At 41.4% G+C, this 22,032-nt stretch overlaps 1 protein-coding gene across 1 annotated transcript; it reads right to left on the bottom strand.

Moving 5' to 3' along the window:
• Positions 1-188: 188 nt before the first annotated feature.
• On the bottom strand, positions 189-20,279 carry atxn7l2a (ataxin 7-like 2a). The gene is made up of 10 exons (XM_020104281.2): positions 20,064-20,279; positions 19,010-19,078; positions 17,512-17,851; positions 14,264-14,523; positions 12,151-12,233; positions 9,240-9,451; positions 7,531-7,711; positions 6,702-6,823; positions 2,388-3,363; positions 189-554 (listed from the first exon to the last, which is right to left on the bottom strand). Exons 1-10 carry the CDS (start codon positions 20,191-20,193, stop codon positions 537-539), a joined length of 2,391 nt encoding a protein of 796 aa, XP_019959840.2. The 5' UTR covers positions 20,194-20,279; the 3' UTR covers positions 189-536.
• Between the last annotated feature and the right edge of the window lie 1,753 nt (positions 20,280-22,032).

Here is a 22,032-nt window from a genome sequence, read left to right on the forward strand (position 1 = left end):
TTAGGGACATTTGAATTAAAATGAAGACGTTTTACTGTGAGCATGATAGATTCTATTTAGTGTTGAAAACAGCAAATGCACACCCGTCATGAGAAACTGTCAAATGCCGTTGTTGAATTAATGTAAATAAAATGGAAACTTGGAACAATACAACACATAATATCCTTAAAAAAACATAGTCACAGAAACCAAGTGTAAAGGACATTTTAATCCATTTTATAAACCAACATATTTAATTTAGCAGCATAACCGGATGGTCTTGAGGTATTTCTAAATCCATACTCTGAATTTCATCCCTCCCTCCCCGAGTTCTTCCTCAGACATTCATCCAAACAGCAAACACACAGCAGATCCATACTCCACTAACTCTGCACATACAAACAACCTGACACACTCATACTTCAACATGTGCTCAATAGAGAAAAGACAGACGCTCGCACACATAAACAGACACACAGACACACATATATTTGAGTCCTGTTGCCTCAGAGGCCGCAGAGCTGGCTCCCTCATTGTGGCTTGTAAGGCAGGCACACTTAATGGTGCAGTTTTGGCTGTGGGGGAAAATAAATATTTGAAATTATTACTTCAATTTTATCAACCAATTTGTACATTCACATAAAAAATAAATTATAATGTGTCAGAAGAGTCAGCATCAGAAGAAAAGTTTGACGATAAAACACTTCTGTAATGTTTAACTTTTTGTTTTAGGGGGGGAATTGCTCCTTTACATAAAAGTGTCTCTCGGTACGACAGGTTACTATAGTTTCCCACCATCTTGTCTCTCAGGGGTCACAGGTAGGTGCCAGGGAGAGACAGATCTGAGCCTCATAGCCTGGGGATGGGGTGACAAACCTTCATCTGAAATATTTGGAGTGTGAATATTTGGCCACTGTCTATGGGTCAGCTGTGGCTGAGGGTTTGATTCCAGTCTTCCACATTTGCATGCTGAAGTGTCCTTGTGAGAGATGCTGAACCCCAAACTGCCCCTCATAGAAAAAGAGATGCTGCCCATTTGCTGTGTGTGTGAATGGGTGAATGACAAACTGTAGTGTAAACACTTTGAGTGGTCATCAAAACTAGAAAAGCGCTGTATAAATACAGACCATTATCACTATGTTAGATATGATAATAGTTAAGATTCTGTAAGAGCAGAACTAATGCTGGCATCACTATAGACATGATAAGTTGTCAAAGGCTCACAGACCACCATCCACAAGTCCCGGGTAGGGACTCGCCTACTATCAAGTCCCTAAAAATATGGACAGTTGCACATGTTGTTGATTCTTCATGCACTGATCTCCTGAAATAATGCCTCACGCTGGCCAATGTTTGTAAGACAACCAATAAATCAGTCGGGCTCTAATGGATACTACATTTAAGTACCCGCTTAAATTTTAACAGATGTGCATGATAGTTGAAACAATAGTGTGGGACATATAACCTCAAATGTAGGGTCTAATCTTTTGGGGTTTATGGTCATTATGAGAGGTAAAGAGGTGAGTCGACATGAATTGTGCAAGATGTAAAGAAATACCCTACTGGCAGTCCTGATATCACATTCACAGGAACATGAGGTCACTGTAACCTTGACTATTGACCGTCAGGCTCCAAATTCTAAGCAGTTAATCTTTGAGTCCAAGTGAATATTTGTACCAAATTTTAACTACAATCCTTCAAGCTAATTTTAATACACCTCAACTCAAGATGTTCTGGAGATATCGCATTCACAAAAATTGCTTTATAAGGTCACAGTGATCTTGACCTTTTACCACCAAAAACTATTCAGTCATCCTTGAGTCTAAGACAGTCCTGACAATTGCGTTCAAAACAGTGTAAGGTCAAGTGACCTTACCCTTTTGACCTTCGACTACCAAAATCTAATCAGCCTTTGTCTGGGGCCAAGAGTACATTTGCCCCAAATTTGAAGAAATTCCCTCAAGGCATTCTCGAGATATTGCGTTCACGAGAATGCAACGCATGTACAAATGGACATTTGTATGGACGGACAACCCGAAAACATAACTTTGTCGCCGGCCAGAGCAATAGAAAAGCTGGGAAGTGCACCATCAGACAAAATGATGCAGTGCGCCAGAGGAAATGTCATTTCTGGCGTGTGCCACAGTGCAGGAACAGTGAGCATAACCCAAGTGTCTGCTCCTTTCTATGGGTCAAAGACTTCAGTTATTGACTGCAAAGGATTTTCCACTAAATATTCAAATACAATGCTTTTGTTTTGCATATTTTCGATTACATTTGATCCCACAATCCCATTTAGAAACAAAGCCTCAAGGAGAATAGCTGCTAATTGTAACTTAAACTTTCAAATTATTTTTCTCACCAGCCCATGTGCTGCTCAGTTTCCCTGCTTTTCTGACTAAACTCACCTTCTGTGTGCCGAGTTTCTTCTCCACACCCCCAGCCAGCCCCCCGCCTTTACTGTCCTTCCAGGGGTAGAAATTAGAGCGTGGAGAGGAGGTGGTGGCAGAGCTGGAAGAGGAGGAAGAGGGCAGGCGGTGTACTGAGGGTTTGGAGGAAGGCGAGTGCTCTTCTATGCTTCCCCCCTTGCGTTTCTTCACAAGTCCCTGGTGCTCAAAGCCCCTCCCACTGGCCTGCCCGTGTAGTCCTGAGTCCCCCATACCTGCCCGGCTATGGGAGTTGTTGGTGGTCGTGGAGGAAAGGTCTGGGGGTGATGAATGGCCCAGAGTAGAGTGTGTCCGTTTGTAGGTCCAAACTGCCTTGGCGGCTGGCGAGTGGGACTCTGACGGGGAGGGCTGTGGGCGAGGTTTGCTGCTGGGAGAAAGCGTGCCATTGGTCTGTCCATGTGGAAGAGGTGAGGGAATGGTGGCTTTAGAAAAGGAACATGAGGAGGAGGAGGAGGTGGCAGAGGGTGGGCGGCCCCGGTCCTGGAGAATGATGCAGTTCCTGTCAGGGCCCGAGTGCTCCCCTTCCTGCGATGGGGCTTTGCGTTTGCGGAGGGCAGCGGCAGCAGCAGCCTCCTCGCGCAGCTTCAGCATCTGCTTGCTGGGACGCCCAACAGGGTTCTTGGGTCGCCCTGGACTGCTCTGACACATTGCCACAGGCTTACCTGGAGACACCAGGTGACCACCACTGATGTTGTCACCACTGCTGCTGCCACCACTGCCCGCAGAGTTCTCTGACTGCATGGCTGTCTGGGGTCTCCCTGGACCACGACATGATGAAGAGGAGCAAGAGGACGCACTTTTGAGAGAGGAGCTTATATGACTTCCTGTTCGGACTTTAGAATGTGATGACATGGTGGCTATGGAGGACGGGGACGAGGAAGTGATGGTCTTGGCTGAGGGAGGTGGAGCTTGAAGGTCTGTGGCTTGAGGTATTTTCCTGGATTGAGAGAAAATAAATCCACAAATCATTATATCAAACACATATACTGAACTGTCTGATTTCAAGAATTTAGTGTGTGTTGAATTAATGTGTAACAAAGCATGTACAGTGCAGTGTTCAGTATTGTTAACTTGATCAGAAACGGCAATAGAAAGATTGTTATTTCTAGAACCCGTATTAACATACATTTTAGAAATTAAGTAAAACACCTTTTTGGCAGTAAGATTTACCGCTGTTAGGTTTCCTCATTTGCAGCGTGCACGGTGGTTCCCTGGAGTACCAGAGTCAAAATGGCTTTGAGATCCTTTCCCAACTTATAGATTTACATGACTTTGTTTCACATCTGTTGTTAAAATGAATTAGTTTGTGGCATCATTCGCTGCTTTTGAGACCTTTCTGACTCCTTCACATTGCCACACAGATGCCAATAATAATGCCTGGGCATGGCTAATGACATTGAAACTAATTATCAATCAAGTGGTTGATTTAGAAACTAATCAAATTAATAATTTTTCACATTTGGAAAGGTTATTTTGGATAGCTTTTTTCCATAAACAAATGAAATCATAAAAACAAGCATTTTGTTTGTATTTGAGTTATCTTTGAAACATTAAGTTGTGAAAAATTATGCTTTTCTCAAGTTTAAATGGTCTGTATTTATAAAACACTTTTCTAGTTTTACATTCACCCACTCACATACACATTCATACAGTGTGTCTTATGTGCAGCGCTTTCTTTGTGATTACAATTTCAGGTTAAGTATCTTGCCAGACATGCGCAATGGGGAAGACGTCTGGTTAGAGGACGACCGCTCTAACCCCTGAGGCACAGCCGCCCAACAATATTGTTTTTTGTTTAATTAGAAAAAGGAGTTCAAAAAGGGCTACAAGTTCTGTACCAATATGGCTGTGCAAACTGTGTGCATTCTTAAAAATACAATATAATAACGATATATAATATAAATATTAAAGGTGAAGATGAAAAATGTTGTTGGATGATATATGTCCCATAAATTATTGCTATGAATCATATGATTGCCATAGTCTGACATTGGTATTTAAAAATATTGAAATATAATAAGTAAAACATAAATAAAAAAACAATACGTTGGACTGAAAAATTAAAAATATTGCCCTAATAACGAATACAAATTTGGCACAGGATATATGTTACCAGCTCGGTAAACTGGATGGGATGGTCATGCTTTAAATGAGCTTTTTTATTTATTTATTTAATAGTTTTAGATTAGTATTCCAGTGTTTCCTCTAGGATTGTGTGCCTGCGCTCTTCTCTGTCACTCTTCACACACAAAAACTGGCAATCACATGTATTAAGTTATCAATCAATGGTGTTAGATCATGAATCTGGATCGTTCCAGTCACTTTAACCAAGATGTCCCTGCTTTGCACACGTATTGTGTTTGGCAGGTCAAAATGGAATTTTTTGTGTTCAAATGTGTGCCTAATAAATCACAAAGTGAATTTCAAGTACCGTTCAGGTCCTAATAACTTCTGATAAGTGTTGGTGTTATTGTTAAGAGTAAAGTGAGCGCAGGTCAGCAGGGAGTGGGAAAGGAAGACACTGACAGGATACTGACACAGCAGTATAAACCAGCTGGCACTCCTGCTCTAATCATTTTGCAGCAGCGGGGACGTTAATGGACTCTCCTCTCTCAGTTTAAAGCCAAAATATTTTCACTTCATCTATGGCTGGTAAATGTCTGATTTCCTGTGAGAGTGTAAGTCCAGCCAACACAGGACACGTGTGAGTGTAAACTCTCAACACCCAGACACAGTGATGAGATGAGAGAAGCAGCACAAAAGCAGCACCAAAATGTTGGGGACACTTTCATGCAAAAAGTGGGATTGCTTGAGGGCAAAGGCATATATTAAAAGATCGATCTTGCCTTTTTTGAATCAATGTACTATGAAATGAAGATCAATTGATAAGAGAATCAAATTTTGAACCCTGCTCCTAATAATAATCAGAATATAGTTTAGATACAGATTGTCCGTGTATCAGTTTGAGCAATAGTAGGAGCAGGTTGGGTAAGACATCTCTTTACCATACCATACACTGAAACAGATTTGTAATAAGGAGCAAGGTCTCTGCAGGTCTCTCATGATGGAACTCAAGCCAATTTGCTTTGAATGTTTCACTCACATGCATGTAAATACAGTCAATAGTAACTGATATTCAGAGAAACCAGTCATCATCTTCCTGTCAACATCACAGTCTCTTCACCACTGCTATTCTGGGGTGCAGAAAACACCATCTGCTTCATGTATTAGTGACTGAGCAGTAAATTACACACTGGTGTTACAATACACAGGATCTGATGTAGCCATCACTTATCCATACAGTGGATGAGATTCTACAAATAAGCCTTAATGTAATGGACTTGGAAATAGACTCGATCTCCTTTTTCTCAAGAACCCTTTAAGAGATCTCTGAGTATAAAATTAGTATCACAGATTAAACCCAGTAATGATCGATAGACTATTTGATTAAGGAGAGTGGGTATCCTTTTTGAATACAAATAATTGTCTGAACACCTCACCAATTCCCACAGAGGGAAATCTCTGAGGAACTAAGGAAATATAAACTAGAACTGACCAAAATTACACAAACTCATGGCTGAGGGGGTAGGGTGGTCGTCCTCCAACAAGACGGTCGGCAGTTCGGACCCAACATCTGCATGCCAAACTGTCCTTGGGCAAGATGCTGAACCCTGAACTCCCCCCTTGTTTTGTAGAATAGTGCTAGTTAGTGCAATGTAAGTTAGTAGCCATCCCTTAGCGTCGTTGTTTAGCCATCAAACTTGCGATAAGATTAGCATAGTGTCCTATTTAATTATTCCAGCAATCGGTGACAATTCCAGTGTCCAGCAGCATGCGCATTCCTGGTGTATGGGATGATCACATGATATGCATTTACGGACTTAGTATGGCAAGGAATTATAGTAGTGTGAAGGCCATGTGTCCTCATCCCTTGCAGAAAGGAGGAGGACAAATGTAGGGGCATACTCTACCTCCCCCTTACTGACGCCCATACATTCGTAGTCACATTTATGTTAACCATACAGAATAACCAATCTTCCCTTGTGACACACACTCATTTTGTAGCAATAATAAAAAAACTCACCACATAGCATTTTCAAAGCTATGTGTGGTGGTAGAGCATATGATCTTAAATATAGCAGCTAATTTGCATTAGTGGGCTGAACACTTGTAGTGTAGGTGTGTCCTCCATCTGGTACTGACAGCTCATTTTTTTCCAGAGATTAAAACCAGTTCAAGCAAACATTGAAAGGAATGTGAGCCTCGGTTTCTTACTTCCAAAGGTGGGCGCTGATGTGCTGTTCCAGCATACTGCTGAGAGCCGACCTTAGGTGGTGAAGTCTCCTGTCAAACGTGTAGATGCCATGACCAAACGCATGGCTCCCAAATGAACACACCTGGAGAGAAAAAAAGACTTGTCAATCTGGGATGATCTAGTATGCTCTGTTGTTGAGATTTATTAATGGGTGTTATTATCAGATTTAAAATATGGACATTTTGGACATGGTTAACAATAGCTCAAAGAGGTCTGACAGTATCTGACAGTGTTGTATGTTCATCATAAAGCATAAACACGTTCAGCTTTGGTTTACAAGTGAGTGGGGCAATAAGCGAAAATGTTCCAATCAGCCCAACCAGTGCTGATTGACAATATATTTGTATGAGTGTACATGCATGGTTATGCACAGGGCGCAGATGTGCACACTAGTATCAGCGAACGCAATGTCAAAAAGTGCTGGGACCACTTGTGATTGGATCTTACTTCCCCACTGTGTGTGCAATTAAATATGACCGTCATTTGTGTTCATGACAACCAAATTATGATGTTTTTACAGTCAGGATGGACTCAGCAAATCACCCAACCCTATTTACTAGCATCTTCTGTTCGTGAAAAGCAGTTCCAAAGCAGCCCAAAAGAACTTGATATAGTCACATTATACCATGGTCATATTTATGAGCATGATCCACGATTTTCTGCTCCTTGGTGGTCAGCTAAAAAAATTAGTAATGGGCCTTGGGGTTGTCCATCCCAAGTTTTTTTTTTTTTTTTTAAATCCAACAAGTTTTCAGACATAGTTTCTGTACTCAGGTACAAACTGCTTACCGCTAGTGGTCTCGGATGTGCACAAGAAGATGGGAATTCTAATGGCTCCTCTGGTCCTTCTGCTTCACTTTCATCACTGGAGATTCGTCCATGGACGAGAGGTGACTGGGTTCGGAGACTTCCCTCATCCTGCCGCTGCTTCTCGTCCTCTGGAGTGCACTCTGACACACCGGTGGATCGACTGTAGAACAAAACAAACTGTTAGAATGACAATACAATGATCATAATACTATTATGATCCTTATACATGTGCAATCTCCTTTCTAATTGACAATGATTCTGTTGCACTTTAACAAGGGACTTCAACTACATCAAATGAGCACCGCAGTCATGAACATGATGCAAGAAACAGTTTGTGTTAAGGACAAAAAACAACAGCAAAATAAATCCAGAGGAAACATCATTGAGGACAGTGAGAACCAGAAAACCCACCTCACTGCTCTTAAGAAAAATAATTGAAGGCAAAATGAGTCTGAGTTTACAGATTTATACCACGTTTGTGTGTGTGTCTGTGTATAGGCACACATAGTTGTGTCAGAAAGAACTGAATGAATCAATAATTATGAGCTGCATGCAGGAGAAAACAGAATCATTCTGTGGTGGTCAGTGTTGATATTGTGGCGGTGGCTACAAACAAATGTATTGGCAGTGAGGCAAAAAAATACTTTGGATAAATTGTGAAACTTCACCGGATCAGAGGACGTCAGCTAAGTACGAAGTGCTGCACTACCTAAAAATGCAGCCTGCGCTGCACTCTCTCTCTCTCACACACACACACTTACCTGTCTGTCATTGAGATGGTGGATCATCAAAAAGTCCAACGTTTTAATAAGCTCTCCGTTTCTCTGATGTGACTCTTTATAAATGAAGATTCAGGCTAACAGCCGAGCCGTGCTGGATGCATGACCACCTGCTAACATCTACTGTTAGTTGGTAACTTAAATTGTGCAGAAGCCATTCAAACTTACAGGGGATATTCACCATCTAGTCCTATATTCTAAAAAATGTGCCCAAAAAAATACACTTGCGATTAAAAGCCTGCAACAAGATATGTCCCTAACATCCGCTGGTGGTGGCTATTATCTGCTCACTATAATTGGTGCTTGGCATCTTAATAAGTGCAGTAGACCTTCAAATATACAAGGGATATTCTCCATCTTTTCCTACGTTATAAAATTATAGACTTGCTGTTATTTCAAGTCTGTAATTTACAAAAAAGATTTTCAATTCAAGAATCAAACTACTAAAGTCTTATAGTTATTTTAATGCTCTCCACATGCATGCAGTTTAGGCTTGTGTGTGGCATCTAAACCTGAAAAGGAAATGCTTTAGCCTTTACTGTATTAAGGTGGCACTGCCTGTAAGAAAAACCCACTTCCACCTATGTATTCAGATCCACTCCAGAATTGAACGGGTTCTTCCTTGGGCCATTTCCCAACCCTCTCCAAAAAATGGAGGTTGAGCTCATAGCTTTAACTATAAGATGCATTTAGCTTTAACTATGTGGCAGGTGTAGGTATGTTGCAGATAGGTGATATTTAATTTTCCATAAAGAGAAGGGGATGAGCAAAACACACAGCTCAGGACAATATAACTGTGTGTGTGAGTCTATCAGAGAACAAGTGAGAATAAAAACATTTTTGTAAATTGCCTAGGTGAGATCACCATGCACACTTCAGTACACATAAGCTTCAGGAAAGCTCACCGACCTGAAAGCAGGGAGGCTGGCCAGAGGTCTTCTGCAGTGCGGTGCCCCAGCCTGCTCCCTGGGGGCCTCTGGGCTGGGGGATCGTCCACTGGAGGAGCCTCCGTCCAACGAATGGGTGCCTTTCTCCCGAACCTTGGTCTTGAGTTCTGCCACCAGCTGGTCAAAGTTCTTGCTTCGGCCCACCACCTTCCTTCGCTGGTGGATGGAGTGAATCTGAGGACCAGGACACAGGCAGTTGAGCTGGATTTAAAGTCAACACAATAAATTGACAGGAGCCCTGCTGTAAGAATCGCATACATTTGATTTAAACTACGAGCTGTATTTCTCAACTGATACCATCTCCACAATGCATCGGTTTTATATAATCAGCCTCATTCTGCATCAGTGAGCTCTACGGGAACATTTCTTAGTTACAGTAGGTAACATGCATTGCACGCACTGAAGTTGGATGGCACACCCGGCAGCATGGTCAAGTATTGTGGGTCTAACTTCACTAAACCTCAAAGGAGAAGAAGAACTGGATTTATTGATTGATGAGGTTCTCTAATCTCTGAGCAAAGTACATACACAGAAATCACTTTTGTTACACTTTCACCGAAATATTTTGTGCAAAACTGAGTGTTTTGGGAATTTGTCATTTGTGACTGAAAAAACTGTATTTTTGACAAATGGTGGCAGATTAAAGCAGATGTTAACTTGTGTTTGTGCTGTACGAAAGTCTCTCATTGACATACCAATTTGTGCATATTTTGGCAGGCATTCTGATTATGTCCAGACCCATTAGAGCCCAATTCCGTTGATGAGAGTTTGTGTTAACTTGTCCCCGACACACATGGTTATTGTTTGTTTTCCATGATTACAGACATGTGCAGTGTAAAAAAAATATAAAAAATCATCCCAGACAACGCAGCCAACCCGACCTGACCCGTATGAACAACTGACAGCTACAATAAGCTGATCCCACTCCAGTCAATCAGACGACAAAGATGATATATAAATCAATCAACAGTACATAAACAATCAAAAAGAAACATGGAGGGGATTCAAATCATGCAGCGGTTGATCAGGATTTATTGCTTTGTAAATGGGAATAATGAGTCCAAGCTGGAATAGAAAAGAGCACTTGCAAACAAATTCAAAATACTTGAAATTCTAGAAGTTAAGTGAGGAATCAGATTTTATGAGCTATTATGAAGATTGACAGAAAACAAAATGCTGGAGTACTCGACTTGTCAGGCATCTTACGCGCAAGACCCACCCCAAACTTTTTTGGGGGTGAACCATTTCACCACAACTACATTTAGACCCTCATTTTTGGAAACGCAGTTTGTGCAAAGGTTCCTAGTTACTGAGAGAGAAACGCAGCTCCAGTGAGAACAAAGAGTGTTCCTCAACTAACAGTATAGGAGCCACATCTGAGCATGACTTTCAGAAACTGTATGATGAAAGAACTGCAGGAAGTGTGCGCTGTCAATGAGTGGAATCTATGCTTGTATTGAAAACTAATCAACAGATTATTATCAACTGTCAAAATAATTGTCAGTTGCAGCCCTAGTGGAAACACATATTAAATGAATGATGAGTTAAAAAAATGTAAAATAAGTAAAATGCAATAGAACACCATTGGAGATTTTGAACTAATGGTTTATACAGCTAGCCACCATCATCATACCACTTAATGAGAGACTATCTTAGTGGTCGTCCTCCAGTTGCGGTCAGAGACAGGTAGAAATGATGCCAAGGAGCACTGATGCTTTGGAGGCTGATGGCAGATCAATACTTTTCTAACCATCTTTTTCCCATCATTTGTCACACGTGTATTCCAATCAACATATTAAAAGATTGCAATTGTATCATATTAACATAAAGAAAGATGTATGAAAATACCCATAATGAACACCATATCTGTGATACCTATATACAGTTTCCACTGTGTTTTTCTACATTAGTATATAAAGTACATAAACAGTAATGCGGTGTGTGTGTGTCTATCTATAGATATGAGGGACAATTTTGTTTCTACATCATGATTGAGGACATTTTGACGTTGTGAGGACATTTTGACGTTGTGAGGACATTTTGGCTGGTCCTCACAAACTAAATTGACTTTTTGAGGATTAGGACTTGGTTTTAGGGTTAAGTTTAGAATTAGGTTTAGGTTAGGGTAAGGCATTTAGTTGTGATGGTTAAGGTTAGGGTAAGGGGCTAGGGAATGCATTATGTCAATGAGTGTCCTCACAACTATACAGAGACACGCATGCGTATGTGTGTGAGTGAGAGACCTTTGACCACCAAAATGTAATCAGTTCATCCTTGAGTCCGACTGAATGTTCCAAATTTGAAGAAATTCCTTAAGGTGTTTATGAGATTGCATGTTCTCAAGAGTAGGATGGACAGACAACCTGAAAAATGGCCACTGGCTATCGAAGCACAGAGGCATGACAAATAGGCTCTACCAAAAGGCAGTTCCTCCAAAAACTATTTGTCATTAAAAATGATGACTGAAACTATTTTATCAATCAACCATCTATCATTTCTTTGGACTGACAGTCACCAGTGCACTCCAGTTCCCCATGTAGAATCTTAGAATATTAAAAAGCCATCATCAGATTTCTGTTTGCTGTCAACTGTCTGACAAAGCCACAATTAATATTATCTGACTTGATGGCTGTTGTCACAGTGGTGAGGGGAACACAAACTCTCTTGTGTACTAAATAGCTCAAAAGCAAAGGTGACAGGACTGGACACTTATATTAATCCTCTTGACTTTTGTTTTAACTACAGTAAGAAATCTAGAGAGAAAACAAAAATTGAAATGAAGACAGACAAAAGAAAAAACAAACTGGCAAGACAATCTGAGGCAAAATAAGAGGGCTATTAGTCTGGTGAAGTAAAGTGTGTTTGGAGCTTACATTGCATGTCAGGAGGCGAGTGCAGACTTTCTTCCTATCAGGATCGAGGACTCCGCAGTGTTTATCCAAGTCACACTCCCTCTCTATGGACAAAAAACAATGTTTCAGCAATAAAGTCAACACAGTCAACAAACACTTTAAAAGATGTAAGCATCTCTACACTGCATAGTCAATGATATCAACAAATACCTACTGTACCTTATTAAACACAATAAGATCATTCAAATTATTTCAAACTGTTTTACCAAAGTGTGTTAAATAATCAAATGATGTCCAGTCTGTGTCTGACCACTTGACTTAATTTTAAATTCTGGTATATTTACTTTAAACCACGAAACAACTTAATCCCACCTAGTGATTGTAGAGATGGCCAGATGTAAGATCATGGTGACTCTTCAGATTTGATAAATCCTGTCTCATAATTATGGATGCACTGATTACCCACAATACCAAGATCAATGTTAAGAAAAATATTTGGCCAATATCAGATGATGCATTTTAATAGCATGTTATTGTCGAGTTTGCCAGTCGATGACCGTAAGAAAGAACCATCAAAAGAATCCATACAGATTCTTCTGATGGTCCAACAGGCCACTGATAACACAGGCCTTCCAGTGCTGAGAATGACCAGTCCTACAACTATAAGAAGTGTACACAATATAAACAATATTCCTGACATCTGAGGACACAGAGAATTGAGAACACGCATGTAAGTCACTTGTATCTCAGACAAAAGCTAAGCTAAAACAAAGACAATCAGGCTAAATACAGAGAGCTCTCATTTTAGCTTCTTTAACTACCGTAAATTACCAAATAATAGCCCAGGCGTTTATTTGTTTCAATCACTAAACAGACCAGGCGTTTATTTGGGACAGGCGTTTAATTTCTTCCACACAAAATCCTTCTGGGCAATAGTTGTACGTCTTCTGCAAGTGAAGTTGTTGCAGCAGAGGAAACGAGCACTCGCGGCAAACTCCTCATCTCTGCTGTCACTCACGGTGGTGTACATTTGTTTCGCCATCGCACTGATCATTTAGCGGGACACTCTCTTGTGGCGTGCTCGTTTGCTGATAACCCATTCCCACGTTTATTGAAACTCGCTAGCCTTCTTCCTACCTCCACCAGGCAGCCTGGCTCTTTTGCTGTCCTCCTCGGACAGATGCTGAAGCTCAGTTTTATTTTAACGCCAATATCTCACTCTCTTGTGACAGAGAAACGTCTAGCGGCTGCTTCTCCTGAGTTTTCCTCTGTATTTTTACGACAGAAAGTTTGAATTTCAAGTCGTACTTTTTATTTTTTTGCTGCACCGGAGCCATGGCGATCATCAGAAAGCAAGCGCAATACGTGAAAAAGGCAAAGAAGAAAAACATGCAGTGTCAGTGGTCACGTCTTTTAAAAAAAAAAATAAAAATTAGACCCGGCATTTATTTGGAACCGGCGGTTATTTATCAAAATATAGACCTGCACCCAGCGTTTAAAGGGGACCCTGCGGTTAATTGAAATCCGGCTATTATTTGGTAATTTACGGTATATACAGCATATATATATATATAAAGATATATAGGGGTATAATACTCGAATAAGCCTTTCTGCATTGTACTTCATAGTAACACCTCTACAACATGAATCACCAAAGCAGGTCCGACAGTGTTGTTTTAAGTATGTACACCCGGCATGCCAAGCTGATGGAGGGTGGAACTCAAACTCTCAAATGTGATCAAGATAAACAAAATTCATCATGTGCTGTGTATCTTGGCCAGATGTCTCTCTATAAAGCTGTTTGCACTTCATACTGGCTCTGTATAAAGTCTAAACAGCTCAGTAAACAGATGACACCAGCAGACTTCAGTTATGGGACACTTTAGAGGCATGCATTATCTGAAAATAATTTGAGCCAAGTACTCTGTTTCAGGTTATAGAATGAATTTCATGATTCTGATAATAGTGTGCAGTTTTATGTCATTGCAGCTTCCCCTTTATAGATTTTAGACTAGATCTAAGAAATAGGACCATTATTACATGGAAAGTACACATCGCTCGAAAGTCTATATGCAATCTATTCATCCCACAACCTCTCACTCCATATTACCCCAAATGCTCCATCTGTACTCACTGGAGGCCACTTTGTTGTAGGGTCTGGGGATCCGGTGGGGTGGCACCGCAGGGGTCAGAGGGGAGTCCTTCCTCTGGCTCTGGGTGGGTGCCCTGTCACTAGGCGAAGGCCTACCAGGTGGAGTGCTTCCGTGCGGCCAGGGGGGATCTCTGAGTGATGGGGGTGGCGAGCTCATCGGAGGCTCCAAAGGCGGTGGCTGCTTGAAAACTGATGGCTCTGTGTGACTGCTGTATGAGGACAACTTCTCCAGTGGGGAATGTCTGCATGACCGGGAAAGAAAATGCCATACATATTACTACATATTTTTCAAATTAAGTTATCCCAACTAAAGGTGCAAAGGACAAAACATGTGAAGCCAGTTGACGCTGGACTCTAATTTACATTTCAACAGTGATAGTTTCTTACAGGATCACCATCATGGACCAAATCTAGTCTGTTTGGATCCTAACTTTCTCTCAAACAGACTTTTCATTTGACATTTGAGAGGCGAAACGATTCATTGACCTGGTACAATATATCTATTCATGAGCAACAACATAATGTGTCCAAGCAAAAGTGTATTGTTGATGTGCCCTAATTTTGAAATGCCTTTGTGTTACAGTGACCATTTCCGCCCTTCTCACCCTTAAGGGGCAAGCACTGGGTGCAGTCTGCTCTACTGTCCCCGCTGAGAAAAATACAACACCACCGCCAGAAAAAGGGGAAAAAAAAAACACATTCAGAACAACACAAGCATCAGCTTGTTTCATCAAGGAGCACTGCTTGGGGCTTGTGTGCACTTCCTTTCCCTGACAAACCAGCTGCAAAATGTCTCATCTTTACCAACAGTCTGTGTAATCTCCCTCCAGGAAAGGGCCTTGTCACAGACACAGTGAAGTGCTGCAAAACCTTGGGTTATTTTCCCCTATCTCTATTACTATCTATCGTTGTGCTTAGATTTCCTGTGCTCCAGCATCAGCTCTTCTTCTCACACTGCTTCTGTGTGAATGTGAAATGTCTGCTGTCTGCTTTTTTTCTTCTGCGCTACAATTTTTTTGTGCAACTCATCAGGTAAAATTTTCCCAAGAAATAGAATGCTGTGTGTAGTGTTAACTAATTCAATTGTCCTTCCCTTGTTGTGGATGTGCTAGCCTAATGTCTTTGCAAGTTCTGAACGGGTGGTTGCTTTAACCAGATTCATGCACTCGTGCCCGACACAGCTACACACCCTAACCCTACACTGGCTTAACGTAAGTGTGCTTGAAGAAAAACGACAAGCAGGCTCCCAGCTGATCTCTGGTCACAAAGGAGCACAAAATCAAATATCTCAATTTTTTTTTTTAAATATAAAAGTTACTTATACAGCTATACAAAACAAAATAGACACAAAACGTGGGCAGGACAATTTCTTTGATCATCACTACACATGGCATTCTATTGGTCGGGGAAATTTGACTGACTTGTTGCACAATAAAATCCAGGAGCAGATGGAAAAGATCCAAGAGAAGATTTTGTACACATTCACAGAAGCAAACAGAGTGTTAGGAGCTAAACACTGAAGCTATAGCACAGAAAATGTAAGCACAAGCAGGGTATATTTGAGTGCAAGCACAGAGAGCATTACAAAATGTGAACCTAAAATCAGTAAGTCCTGCTCTCATACAAAAAACACACTCTTGAATAAAGAAAATAAGCAACGTGTTTTAAATTAAAATGTAGGATGAGTAAACTGAACTCAAGTCTGTAAATACATTTGTGAAATTATATTTCTGTTGCTTTTTGTGAGTTGACATTTGTAACTGATGACATGATATTTTTTCGATCTTAGGCACCTAAAACATTGCATATTTTGTGATATTGGCAAATATTGCATTGATTCCCAAAGAATTGATGTCACGATGAAACTGCCAATTTTTACCCTTACTTGACATGACCTACCTAGTACCTACCTCTCTCCTCCACACTTTCTCTTGCTACTCTTTCTTCTATTTATCAGAAGCAAATCTTTACAACTTAATTTTACACAAATCTACAACTGTAACATGATGCAACCAAATATGGCATCAAACTGGCAGCAGTGAGATAATCTCTTCTGCTTGTAGGCCAATTATTTTTGAAACTGGAATGAAAACCAGATAAATCTGCCATGCAAATCTGACTGCCTTGTATCAACATTTATATACTGTTATTATGAAATGCAAAGAAAATAATGACATACACACTGATGGTCCTTAACTGACAAACTATTGAGGGTGTCGAAGTGCAATTCACAAGGCTTTTCAGTAGCTATGAGCTGGACTCCTTCTTATCCAGTGCAGTTATCTAACAACCTCGCAGTGATGCAAAGGCTTCAGTTACTGCTCAAAGTAGGTTTGGGCGATATATTAAAATGATCTTGGCCAATTGGCCACCGTCAGCTCCACAGTCGTGAAATTATGATATATTTGTGCAGGTGCGTGCATGTGGGTGCATGTGGGTGGCACACACATATACAGGAGAGCAAGTCAGTATCAGCGAATGAGCTCCTTACATGAATGAATACCTTCAATTGTGTTTGTGAAGACCAAATGATGTTGCTTTTTCTCAACTATAACATTATGTTTGCGTATGTGTGTGTTTGTCAGTGTATGTGTCGGTGTGTGTCTGAGTGTTAGTGAGAGAGCAAGAGAGGGAGCAAAATGCGCATGGGCTGAACAAATGAATGCATGCAACAAAGATCTGACCCATTAAAGAAAAGTATCAATTGTTATGTGGTGGTCAGTGTTGATAATGCAATGGTAAGAAAAAAAATCAATATGGACACCAAGAAGTATAAGGCCATTAGCTAAGTCAGTGCATGTGTCTGCATGTCAGCCCAAGCGAGAAAGATAAATAGCCCGTAACATAACCCCCTTATGAAACCCCCAGGTTTGCTTTTTAGTCAACAAATCTTTAACATAGAATACAATATAATGTGTCGATTAGTGAGCTTTAGAGGTGCAGTAACTAAGCATCCTTGTTACCTCTGGACAGAGTTAGACTGTTTCCCTGTTTCACAGTATTAAGTAAGCTATCTGTTGTCCTACATTTACCAGACAACCATGAAAGTGGTACTGATCTTCTCATCTAATTCTCAGAGAGAAAATGAAGCAGCATGCTGACAATCTATTGTCCTGTTGTTAGAGCTGTCTGCATCCTGGTGAAAAAGTGAAGTAGACATTTATAAGCAGGATTCAGAATGTGACCATTGAGCTTTTTTTTTTTTCCATCTTAGAGCACTCTGTTCTTACCGTACTGCATCTTTGGAGTTCTTGGAGTGTCTGTACTGGGGTGGGGTAGAAGGTGACGGTGGGGCTGCCCGTAGCTGGCCTACACCCTGACCTCTACCCTCCCAGGATGAAGCAGAAGCCGAATTGGTCCCATGAGAAGGAGAGTGGCCATGGTGGGGCCTCTGCTGGGGTTGGGGTGCATGCGTGGGCGAGCGCAATCTAGCGTACAGCTTGGCCACAGGGCCATGTCTCCGCTCACAGTGCTTTTCGAAGGCCTGCGGCTTCACTACTTGTCCACAATGGCTGCACACCACCAGGTAGAAGTCATCATGGCCAGGATAAAGACCAAAGATGGACATGTCTGGGAGGAGAGTAGAGAGAGAAAGGGATGAGGTAAGGAAAAACATAGACACTCGTATGCCAGGCTGCAGAGGAGGAAACTAGTCTATTTGTGAGACAGCTGGGGACAAATGGACAAGATGGACAACATTAATACACAAATAAAATACCCACTTCTTAAAAATATGTAAATGTAATGATTGGGGACTCTTGTGTTGTTGTCATGCTGTCTTGAGTGGGTTTCCTTTGGGTGCTACGGTTTCCTCCCACAAGCAAAATACCTGCAGATTTAGTAAACTAGTGACCAGTTCAGTGCATGTCTGAAAGCAGCGTAAGAGACTGGTCAGAGAAAGTCCAAAAACAGTCCGGAGGCTTTCACTTGAACATTTGCGTTTGCACATACATCCCCTCCGGAGAATTTCGGGAGGATTTCCAGAGTTCAGTGCATATCTGAAAGCATATTTAGTTTGAGCTGAGATAGACATGCTCCTGAACAGACTAAGTGAATGGGATGAATGTATATTAGTCTGGCAACTCAAGGATTTCAGCAAAATATGAACTGAAACAAATCCCTACATCAATGCAAACTAAGGGAGTGTGTGGACTTTGGCTGATTATTATTAATATCCACTGTTATTATTTTGAGTGTTTTATGCAGATGCAGCTTTGGTGGGACAAAGTGAATATACTTGCATATGAATATTATCAAATAACTCTTTGATTTATCATATTATGCTTAAACAATCACAAATGGTGAATGTCTGTCAGACAGCTGCAGCTACAGCTACAGCTACAGACACTGAGGCTAGGGACCAGAAGCTGCCTAGGCATTACACTACCTAGCTTTAATACTCGCCCAGGTCTCTGTGAACCATTGGCTCCATTTACTTACTGTCTCTGGGCAGGGCTGGAAACCCAAGAGATGCTGAGACACAATTCACTGTACAGGTCCTTGTACATGCACAGTAATGTAACTTTATATATTTAATGTTAACAGTTTGTGCTTTGTTGTTTTCAGATATAGCCCATTATCAAATATCACTAATTTGCCACAAGGGCATTAATGTAACATTGTGTGGCTTACGTCTGTGTTAAGACTCTTGGATCAGATAAGTTAAAATGTTTTCACAAACTACAACAGCCTTGACTACTTTTTGCAGATTTTGACGTTCAGACTTACCCTCCTTACTGAGAGACATGGCCTCCGCAGCCTTTTTGCCATTCTTGCTGCAGTCCTCCCCATCAGGCCCTGAAACAAGGCATTTCACATACATGTTCGATTAGCCGCTTGGGAGGAAAGATGCTTTCCAACAGTTGATTGTCAGATCCATCTTCAACACAAAGATGGCCTTACATAGATTTTGCACATTAACAGGCTCTTAAGCTGTGTTATGTAAAGGACTAATTTGCAGGACAGATTCTCTTCCACATTGGGCCACTAAATTGTTCTACAACAGCAAGCAGGTAATTGTGTTGTTTGGTGGAGGATGACTTTATCTGTGCAGCACTTGGTGGTATGCCAGACAATGATTGAGCGCACATACTTAAACCAAGAAGGGCAAGAGCACTTTTGGGGCAGAAGTCTCACATTTGAGATGTCCTGTCGCACACAGAGATGTTAACATCAGTCAAATGGAGGCGACGCTGGCAGCTAAAGGGCAACGTAAAAATGAAGGTACAGGAAGACAGGGTAACGTTTGCTAACATCAAAGGCTGGGCCAGCAGCATTTACATGGTGGCAACAGCACAGACTCCGCCTCCGTCACCGGTGTCTGCTCTCAGCCCTCCTGATGCTACCATTAGCATGCTAACGCTAACTGTCTCGTCGTCAGCGACTACTCTGGCTTCCTTGCTAGCTACTGTAGCTTTCCACAGCGAGAAGTTGCTCGCCCGACCATCCACACTAGCCACTGCTCTGGAGCCGCCGCTGCCGGCTGCTTTCACCACAATGAAGCGTGTCCCTGAAGCACTGGCAGCATGTATCATGGCCACGGCAGTAAAGCGCACACCGTAATGGCTTTAACTTAATAACCATCACTTATTTTCCTAGAAGAGAGCATTTGTAGTGGGACCTGGAGGAGAGCAACATGTTACCCACCCAGCGCTAGGACCCGGCAGGGTCTTTGTTTGGGTAACATGGTTAGCGCTGTCCTCCGTTTCCACGAATATAAACCAGTGTTGTTTGGTAAAAAGCCTTTGCAGCTGCCAGTGTTTACGTCGAGGTGTTTCCTTACCATCTGCCGCTGTCACACCGGCCCACTCGGCCCAGGTACTCCAGCTTTGACCCACGAAATCATCGAGGCTAGGCACCCGCCGATCCAGAGCAGCCATTACTTTTACTGCGCGTTCACGCGACGCCATCATCACTGCGCGGCAAGCAACTTACGTCATATGTCGCGCTCTCGACAGGATAGGAACTTCCTGCGAGCGCGTTCTTGGGACACCCACACACACAAGGGACTGGAAGACAGAGTGATGTCACTGCTGTTCTTCTCCACCAGACTTTAAGCAGCGTGTGGCTGAGCCAAAGCACAAAGACGCGAAGAAGAAGACGCGACAGGAGGTTAGGAAAGAGACGACAGTAATATTTAGGTAAAGTAACACAGATATCTGGAGAGGTGTAAGCACATGTCAGTGCATAGCCTATGAAGCACCTGTCGACCCCTGTCAATGCAGAGACCTCTACATAAAGTAAAGAAATGAATCGGATAACCTCAGTAACACGATAAAAGACAGATAGAGTCATGTGCACAGGTGAAACACAGAGAGTAACACAGGATACATTAAAGTTAGTGTTTAATCTCAACTGTTTTTTAAAAATCTTTTATAAGCAACCACTGTAAATAATAAGATGCACTTGGGCCTCTGTTGACCCTGGACCACTGTACTGTAAGTATAGCTGCATCCTCCTCAGAGGCCCTGGCTTTAAAGGTACAGTGTGTAGAATTTTGTGATATCTAGTGTTGAAGTTTCATGTTGCAGCTGAACACCCCTCACCTCACCCTCTCCTTCCAAACATGAAAAATAACCTGTGGTAGATTCAGTTTTCATAAAAACTCAAAAGGTGTTTAGTTTGTCCAGTCTGGACTAATGTAAAAAACATGGCGGCCTCCGTAGAGAGGGTCCCCCTCGATGTAAATATAAAGTATTTAAATATAAAGAGTCTTTTCTGGGGTAAAGAAAACTACAATTTAGATGAAGAAAACTAGTGAAAACATCATGAGGATGTTTCTAAATTTCTACCAATAGTTCCCTTTCACCTAAATCTTACACACTGGACCTTTAAGTCCATATGTCACAACAGTGCAGGTAAACCATTCATGTCCAAAAATAATATATATAGCTGTCTGACAGTGGAGTGATGTGGTTCAGTATTTGTTCATCTGTACAGACAAACACACTATTGTTCAGTGGCGCATAATGGCGTTAAGCACATGGAGAGTGTTTCCGAAGTGGTGATCAGAAATCACAGGTCCACACGTGTGAACACACCTAGCCTTTTCCTAATCCCTGTAAGTGGTTTAGCCTCTCACAGCTAGTCTGAGCTATGATGAAATACAAACACAATTCACCATTAGGGCGTGATGTGACATGGACGCTGTGTGTGGTGAGAGTCTAGTAATGTTACCTCATAGATCATATTATCATACATCAAACTGAGGAAAAAGAAGCACAGGGTGCTTCGGTCAGTGGGAATCTTCACTGTGAAAAATTAGATAACAGTTTCTTAAAAATGCTGAACGATAATAAAGTTTAACTTTTAACTTGAAACTGTTGATGTTACCATGTAATTAATATTGGAGGCATGTCCAAATCACATGAGGGACATTTAAAAGTAAAAGTAGAGGATTTCATTGATGACTTGAACATGAAAGTAAACATCTGTTGTGAGGAGGGTAGTCCAAAGCTTCTAGACAATTGAAATAGCTTTAAAATCCATTCGGAAAGGTTCAGGTAGTTAGTGCAGGGTCTTCAGTGTAATTGTATTCGCTTTCTTTCTGGCTATAGCATATTGAACGAGCTATAGTTTTCCTTTTAGGTAATCCAATTCAGCAAGCAAGAAAATCCCAAATTAGCTTCTTTTTTTTTTAAATGTGAGTCAATAATCCAGTTTTAAAATTTTCATATTTTCTCTCAAATAATTTAAACCGATAATAGAAACAGAGGTATACAGTTGTGTGTTATCAGGGTACAAATGGGAGT

This window comes from Paralichthys olivaceus, chromosome 2, assembly GCF_024713975.1.
Source record: "Paralichthys olivaceus isolate ysfri-2021 chromosome 2, ASM2471397v2, whole genome shotgun sequence".
Classification (NCBI taxonomy): Eukaryota; Metazoa; Chordata; class Actinopteri; order Pleuronectiformes; family Paralichthyidae; genus Paralichthys; species Paralichthys olivaceus.

What these genes read in the sequence shown, in the direction of transcription:
- atxn7l2a (XM_020104281.2), bottom strand. Translation starts at nt 20,193, where the DNA reads ATGATGGCGTCGCGTGAACGCGCAGTAAAAGTAATGGCTGCTCTGGAT. An exon ending in CATGTCTCTCAGTAAGGAGG is followed by an intron (nt 17,852 to 19,009) that starts GTAAGTCTGAAC and finishes CTCTCCTCCCAG; the next exon opens with ACATGTCCATCTTTGGTCTT. An exon ending in CACATCCGAGACCACTAGCG is followed by an intron (nt 6,824 to 7,530) that starts GTAAGCAGTTTG and finishes TTTTCTCTCCAG; the next exon opens with GTGTGTTCATTTGGGAGCCA.